At 42.8% G+C, this 8951-nt stretch overlaps 1 protein-coding gene across 1 annotated transcript in view; it reads right to left on the bottom strand.

The window, feature by feature from the left end:
- Window positions 1-4578: 4578 nt before the first annotated feature.
- The window catches only part of dusp7 (dual specificity phosphatase 7), a 12378-nt gene continuing 8005 nt past the window's right edge, over window positions 4579-8951 (bottom strand). Inside the window, exon 3 of the mRNA XM_079858337.1 lies at window positions 4579-6421. Within this exon, the coding sequence (XP_079714463.1) occupies window positions 6114-6421 (308 nt within the window). The 3' untranslated portion in view covers window positions 4579-6113. The remainder of the gene's footprint in view (window positions 6422-8951) is intronic.

The following is an 8951-nucleotide window of genomic DNA, read 5'->3' as shown; positions in this document are numbered from 1 at the left end:
GTTTCACTTTTGGAGGCTGGCTCCATTTATTATCAAAACAAAAATAAATGACAGATTAGGTGTGTGCGGGCGAGGGTGAGCCTTATACGGCCTACGCTGTCCTCGTCAGCGTCCTCACCGTTAGGTCCACCAAACCCAGCTCCTGGAGCAAATTGTGAAACTCCTGAAACCCTCCGGAGGGTTTGGTGGACCCGAGTACAGCGACGATGTCCCCTACGCAGCTGTTTCTGCTCCCCAGAGCATATACGAGCTGTGAATCTCTCGAATAATGCTAATGCTAATGCTCGATAAACATCTAAAAAACAAAAAAACTAAACTTTCGCCTCCGGATTTCGCCTCTGACGCGCGTAAATTTCACTTCAAACTTTTGTTTTTACGCGCATCAATTTCACTTCAAACTTTTGTTTTTACGCGCATCAATTTCGCTCTTGACGCGCGAATTAACACAAAGTGGTCAAGCGTATAACTAGACGTGGCAGGCGCGAATTTGACGCGCTATTCGCGTCCGGTGTGAACGCACAGTAAGACAGTTTCATGCTCCAAACTTTGTGGGAAGAGTTTGGGGATGTTCCTGTTCCAGCACGACTGCGCTCCAGTGCACAGAGCAGGACCATAAACACACGGATGAGGAGTCTGGTGTGGAGGAACTGGAGTCCTGAGCTCATCCCGAGAGAACAGCTTTGGGAGGAACTAGAGCGAGACTGAGAGCTTCTCCTCCAACATCAGAGCCGGACCTCACTAATGCGCTTCTAGAAGAATGGGCAAACATTCCCATAAACACACTCCTAAACCTTGAGGAAAGCCTTCCCAGAAGAGCTGAAGCTGTTATTGCTGTAAAGGGTGGAGCAACTCCAAATTAAACCCTACGGATTAAGAATGGGGTGTCATTAAAGTTCACGTGCATGTACATGCAGACGTCCCAAAACCTTTGGCAATATAGTGTATATGTGTGTGTACAGTATGCAAATCTGTTAACCGAGTTATCTTTGTTTTCACACATTGTGTAATATCCATGTCTACTCTGATGAGCCACTGAAAGCATCATGGAGTCTTCATCAGAGACGTTATCTGGCCAACAACCGAATGATTCATTTCCTGATGCTCACATTAACACTCTTATCCAAATCCAGTGACAAATAATTCAGTATCACGAATCCCATCTCTAGTGTCGGCATCAGATCCCACATAAAGCTGGATCTCACGCAGTGACTCAGAGAGAGAATAAAGGCTCCAGAATCCTGAATCTGGCCTAACTCCCGCTCGCTGTGTTCTGCTAGTGTTGGGATGAGCCGTGAAGAGATGTGAGGAACGAGAGAGTTCGAGGTTATCAGGAGCAGAGTCTCGGTTTATGAGGAGTAAATGAGACTCATAAACGGTTAATTAACCCTGTGTTCTTGCTGCACAGCTTCAGATCTACAGTGTTTGCCAGAGTAAGTCTTGTTGAGTAGTTATTTTTGCACTCTACATGAATCATGTTTTATATATGCATTTAGCTTTGATTAGCACTGCTTTCCTTTGGTCTATTAGTGTGCTGTGGATGAAGCGTGTGAAGGTGTTCGTCTCTCACTGGACTCGCAGAGAGATCTGTATAGATTAGACAAATAAATACAAGACCCAACTTCATTTATCTGCGAGTGCAAAGGCAGCGGTGGCATAATGTAGATTTGTGTTTCATCAGCACAACAATAAAACCATAAAAATGTGTTATTTCCCTGAGGACACAGAGACTGAAGATGAACTGATCCCTCGAGCGCTCGCAAACTCAACCTGTATTTCCGAAAGGAAACAAACTCTTTTACGTATGACAACAGTTTTGACTATAAAATGATATTTCAGCACCAGCATGTGTGGTTAACTTACCGTCAGTACACCAGTACGCCGACCAGTACACATACTGTCAGGTTTATGTTCTGCTTTGGTTGAGTTTTATGTGTTCCCAGTTCCTGTGTTTATTTCCTGACTTCCTCCGTTGACCTAGTTTCCCAGTGTGTGCCTGTTACCATAGCAACCCCTCGTGCACACCTGCTCCTTGTTGATTCACTCATCTAGCTTGATATTTTCTGAGGAGCTGTTCTCTATCCTTCAGTTTCCTGCATTCATTGTTAACCCAGGGCAAAGTATTCCCTTTTCTTTTTGTTAACCGTCCCCTTCAAGTGAACAACTCAACACTTCTTTAATTTTTCCCAAATAATAATCGCATCTTCTCTCTATGTCCTTAAAATGACTTCACTTCAATCAATCTCTTTCAGAGCTATTCCTAGATTTTTAGGGACTATATCATGAAAAGTAGTTTTAAATTATAATTATTAAGCGTTATTTTGTACGATTTCTTGAAAAGAAAATAATATTATGATCCACAGCCCTGTCAAAAAATGTAATGATTTAAAATTCTTTCAGGTTTATTTATAAACAATAGATCTATTCTAGTTGTAGAACGGGGGGGTTATTCTAGTCGGTTGTTCTATCAGTTGTGTAAAAGTTTCCTTCCTTTCATTCCAATTAATATTAAAATTCTTTCTTTTTCAGATCACTATGGTTAAGAAGTTGTTTCAAATGGTCACAAAAATCCAACTTTGCTGAAGGTTTACGATACATAAAATAAATGACATTTCAGCAGAAAGAGAGATATTCACACCAACACACTCAAACCAGCTTCACTTGGACATTCAGTTTATCGCATTTTAAAGTGTTTTTGACGTACAGTAAACTCCCCCCCCACCGTTCCCTGATCCCGATCTTCTCCAAAAACATTATATCCAGGCGTATTTAATACTGACTCTGAGGAGGAACGATTCAACCTGGTTTATCCATCATGTTTTCTCTAATATATCGCACTGATAGTACCAATATTGCTAAAATATAAAACATTAGAGTCCAATTTAATAAAAAGGGTTTAACTGAAATCATTTTTGATGGCTTTATTGAACCACACGCAACACCTGCCAGACATGTGACCTCTAACCTTTAAAAAAAGTCACATTTTGCACTTTAAAAAAAACAAAAAAAAACAGGACGTGTGCTGTGGCCTGACATCAATGACATCATCATCATCGATTGAGCTGTGCTTGAAGCTGTCGAATGAGGTCACTGAATAAATCGTGTTCTGCAGAGCTTCTCTTTACTGTAGTTGTAATTAAAACTGAAATCCCTGTTGCAGAATTTGGCAACACTGATGATGTTTCTCCTGTTTGTTAAGCAGAGCCACATCTGTACGGCATACAGCGCTGTATGAATAAACATGACCCGGGCTATGAAGAGGAAGCGAGCGGTGGTCGTTTCAGTAACCGGATGTGGTGTGATCATGAACCTCAGGTGTGAGAGGAGGAAGTGAAGAACCAGACCAGCATCTACAGGAGATCGACACTATAGAGACAGAAACAAATGCCCAAAATTCAGAAACCTTTCACTGAACATTTATTTGACCATGGCAAAAGTAAAAGTGAAGTTAATTTATCATCTGTTTTTTGTTTATTTAAAATGAGACCAATCTGATATTGTGATCTTATATAACAGTTGAGATAGTGTGTGTTAATGCTGATCTAACAGCCGGGTCCAGCTTAGTGCAGGCGGGGCATGTTGTCACACTATGTGTATTCTATTCTACATTTTAATAAATTCTATTGAGAAACCATGAGAAAAAGGTGAATAAAGAGAGTCAATGTTCAAAAATGATTAATTATTGTTTTGAACTACGCTGTATAGCTGTTTCCCCCGGTGTGTTTTTTGTCAAACTCAAAAATTAATAAAACATTTTATTTTATATGAAAAGTTCATAATTGTCTTTTACTGAGAAAATATTTTAATTTGTCTAGTATATTTTTTGGTTAGATCAGATAACATTTTAATCTGTCATATGGTCATGTTATAATGTTCTCCACCTATGGGGCATGTTGTCACATTTCATTCTTTCAGGGCAAATCAAGGAAAAAGTAAACACTGTATTAATGAAACAAAACCACATAACTGTACTAGACATGTGGGAGATTAATAAACACTCTGAACCCTGAGTAGGTTTACACACAGCTTGTGGCCCGCTCTCCTCTACTCGCTGTTTTATAAGGGTTTTATGGGAAGGATCGAATGAATACACCAAACCAGCCTGAATAACCAAAAAATAATTCAATATTTATTTGCAGTACAAACAAGTCTTGTATTGGTTTTCATATACTATACAATACATACGGACAATTTTATATCCTTCATAAACCAGAAAATTGAACTGCCCGGTTACCAAGCCCAGTCTTATACACATATATAGATTGTATCTTTTAAAAAAATGTTTACAGCACATACAAAACAGCTCTTTGACATCTGAAGCTGTGACACGGTGCCGACGCATTGTCAAATAAAAATCCCTGAAAAATTCCTCGGTGAGGTAAGATACACATTTCCTTATTCGCTCATCTGTCGTTCTCTTCCTCTCCGACAGAACCGCGGAGTATAGCGACGGTACACGTTCACGGGAAGCCTCGCTCCGCTGTTCTGGCAACACGCAGACCCGAGCCGTTCCTCTCGATGCAAACGTTCCTCCACAGAAGCAGCTTGAAATCAAGATTTACACGGAGATAGAGAAGCAGGTTTCAGACCCGAGGCACCGGAGCCGTTATTGAGACTGGGTTTCAGAAGAGTTTCAAGCATGAGAAAGAGTCGTCCATGATATATTAACGGGACGACTGTTGCATATCTGCACACGATTAATACTATATATATATATATATATATATTGAGATATATGAGAAGGCCACAGGAGTCAGTAAATAGCACATGTATATTCTGGGGTAAATGGAATCGGATGAAACGCGCACCCAGTGGCCAGTGTGTGATGTCACTTCCTGTGAAACCCCGGGCCAAACGCTGCTCGTTTCAAGCTAACGAAGCTATTCTCTGTGGATCGCTAGTATCAAAAGTAGAAGAGTCAAAAACCCCAGGCCATTTCTTCTAGAAAATACTGCAAAGGGCTGTTGAGTAATATTGCAGAGTAACAAACATAACCTCGACCGACCCGTTAAAGACCTTTAGTCGTCTATTATTACTACTACATATTGGTTTCTTTAAAAATGAACTTTTTAATACAACGATTTCTAAAGTGAGATACAAAGAGTATTGAACAGTCAGAGTAGGAAAGAATTAAAAAGGTTATATAAGGCCAGCTTAAAGCAACCCTGTTAACTCGAGCACTCGTGTTCGTTCGCTCGTTCCTGCGCTCAGAAACGCCTTCGCTACACACCGTTCAAGAGTAGCTCTAAACACAGTCCTCAACATTCGGCACCTCGAGAGGATCGCATGCCCAAATACATCGAGTGAATACATACTTCACAAATTAATACAATAAATTCATACTGTAATGAGAGTCACCAAGGCCAGACGGTGAAGAGCCTCGTAGACTCGCGTCTCACACACAAACGCCAATCTGTGGTGTGCGGGTTAATGAACAATGAGCTTTAAGTGTGTGTCGTCCTCGTCGCAGCCTAGGACTGGCAGGAACGCTCAATGTGTGTGTGTGTGTGTGTGTGTGTGTGTGTGTGTGTGTGTTGGAGTACCGCTTTTAAGTGCCAAGAAGTGAAAGGCTTCACCACTGTGCAAAACGCATTAGGTCATTGCAAACATAGAGCGAGAGAAAATAAAGAGGGGGATGTCGACTCACAATGTCTGTTTGTGTTGGTTCTGTCACGACTTTGAACAACGTCTGCGAGGAAATATACAAAGATATAGAAACTGAATGTATTGTGCACCTCTGATGCCCCTTCGGTCTGAGCTTGGAGAAACATCACCAATACATTCCCCTCCGGTCGGAAAACACAAATCCCAGTCGGTAGGTCGACAGCCTTGGAGACCAGAGGGCCGAGCACTTGCACTTCATTCTGTGTGAGAGAAGCGCTGAGGTTCTGCTCGGGTATCAAACCGGGACAATAAAAGAACAGTCTGTTCCATAAAGGCAAGAAAAGCTGCACTGAGATCCACCGGAGCTGAGGGCCTCTAGGGCCCGTGTGCCGAACCTCGGCTCTAAACTCCCCGACACCGGAGATAATCATCCGTCGAGTGGCAGAAACACTCGTCGAGTGGCAGATTCATCCGTCGAGTGGCTCCCGCACCGACCCACTGTCCCCGCCGGCTCATGTGGACTCCAGCGGGTCCAGCTGGAACAGGTTGTGATTGGTCGGCGTGGTGAAGAACAGCTGGTCATTGGTCGATCGGTTGTCACACGGGCTGTTGAGGCCCAGCGTCCTCTCGAAGTCCAGGAGCTGCCCCATGAAGTTGAAGTTGGGCGAGATGTTGGACTTCTTGCGCTTGACGAAGTCGTAGGCGTCGTTGAGCGACAGGTTGAGCTTCTGCATGAGATACGCCACCGTGACCGTGACCGAGCGGCTGATGCCCGCCAGGCAGTGCACCAAGATCCCACACTTTTTGGAACGAGCTTCATCTGAGGAACAGAAGAACAAAGAGGTGAGCCGTGAGTGGCAGACAAGCCCAACTGAATCACACACACACACACACACACACACGACCCTAAACCTACCCATCTCACACACACACTCACTAACCCGGCCCTAAACCTACCCATCACACACACACACACACACACACACACTAACCCGACCCTAAACCTACCCATCACAATCTCTCACACACACACACACACGACCCTAAACCTACCCATCTCACACACACACTCACTAACCCGGCCCTAAACCTACCCATCACACACACACACACACACACACACACACACACACACACACACACACACACACACACACACACACACACACACACACACACACACACACACACACACACACACACACACACGACCCTAAACCTACCCATCTCACACACACACTCACTAACCCAGCCCTAAACCTACCCATCACACACACACACACACACACACACACACACACACACACACACACACACACACACTAACCCGACTCTAAACCTACCCATCACAATCTCTCACACACACACACACACACACACACACACACACACTCACGACCCTAAACCTACCCATCTCAAGCGACACGAGACACGCGACAAAAGTTCAGAAATTTCAACTTTATGCAAATGAGAAGCGATTTTCACGAGCGACAACCAATAGGAAAGAAGAGTTTCAGTGGAGCTCACGCCACCGTCTCGAGTGCAGGCTAGAAGAGTTCGAGGCGATTTCACTGCTTTATATGATTCGACTGTAAAGGTAAGGGATGATGTAGAGCGAACACCCCCCCGACAGGCTGATCAGGATGGGTTAGGGTTAGCGAAGCGGTGTGTGTGTGTGTGTGTGATGGGTAGGTTTAGGGTTGGGTTAGTATTCGCTATAACATCCCTGTTAGCCTCTTAACATCCTTTAAGTGTCATTACAAGTGCACAGGTCATGTGAGTGATTCCTTCAGAGTGAACACGGGTGAATCTGACTGCAGTAGATGTGAAAGATATGAATAAAAGTGATGTTATTTCAGCCAGCGCACATACCTGTGTTTACATCCTGTTTTCGGTTGAAGCCCACAGTAATTGATTGTCGAGTTCACGCGCATGATCATAGGTACTAAACCAATGCGCGTGAACTCGACAATCGATTACTGTGGGCTTCAACCGAAAACAGGATGTAAATACAGGTATGTGCGCTGGCTGAAATAACATCACTTTTATTCATATCTTTCACATCTACTGCAGTCAGATTCACTCGTGTTCACTCAGAAGGAATCACTCACATGACCTGTGCACTTGTAATGACACATCAAGGATGTTAAGAGGCTAAAAGCAGGTTTAAAACTTGCCCCATTGAAGTCAACAGGGTGCACATTTTAAAAAGAGGATAACTCGGTGTAGGCAACACTGATTTCTGTCGTTGTTCTCTGTATTGACAGCACTCCAAATGTACAAAAAAATGAGCTCAATGTTAAAATTGTTCTCCTTTAATCTAGTGAATGATGTAATGCACTGAGCACTGCTGTGGTAACTCAGCACACTGCTGCTCTTAATTATTCTGAGCCTAATTCCTAGTCACATTAAATGATGTCGTTGTATATGTCACTTGTGATGGTGTTTTGTATAGATCTGGCCAGACGTGGAGTCTACCAATCACATCAGAGCCACAGCACTACTCGCAGAACCGAGACTAGCGACACACAGCGCCGGTCGCCGGCGGACTGAACGAGGCCAGGAAACAGAGATCGCATCTCTCCAGAACCGCTAGAGTCGCTTCATCTCCTCCAGGTCGTGGAGACTCACTGACGCCACAGCAACTGTACAGGTCATACTAGTTATACAGAGGAGAGCGTCAGGTGTGATGACACGAGGTTTCATCCTGAGGAGAGTGTGCTGACACTGAAGCAGAGGATGCTGGGGGACGACTCGACACTGAAGCAGAGGATGCTGGGGGACGACTCGACACTGAAGCAGAGGATGCTGGGGGACGACTCGACACTCGTTTGGGAAATAATTAGCTTTTTATGGAAGAAATAAAACGGTACTGGACTCCGGAGATGACTGATGTCCAGTGTGCTTCAGTGGACAAAGGGCAAAAATAAGAAAGAGTGATTAAATGCATCTAACTACAGTGAGTTCATATAAACACTCAATATTTTCCTCCATATAATATTTTGACATTATTAATAGGATTTTTTCACAGTACAAATTGGGTCTGTATACCAGGGTTATTATCATTAACTAAAACACTTCTGTTAATTTAAATAAAGCTGAAATAAAATTTTTTTTTTTTTTTTTGTTGTTGAAAAGTTCAAATGAAAATGAGAAATGTTGCCTCTGCCATAAGCTGAAATATGTTCAAGTTGAGGCACTAAAATGATTAGCTGGAAATAAACTAAAATTGAAATAAAAATAAATTAAACCTAAAAATAATGAAAAAAATAAATGAGTAAAAATTAAACTAAAATTAACAAGAAAACTATATAAAGCTCATTCAAAATATGAAGGAAACTATAATGAAA

The sequence above is a fragment of the Squalius cephalus genome (assembly GCF_949319135.1).
Source record: "Squalius cephalus genome assembly, chromosome: 22".
NCBI lineage: Eukaryota > Metazoa > Chordata > Actinopteri > Cypriniformes > Leuciscidae > Squalius > Squalius cephalus.
This window is presented reverse-complemented; position numbering and strand designations above follow the sequence as displayed.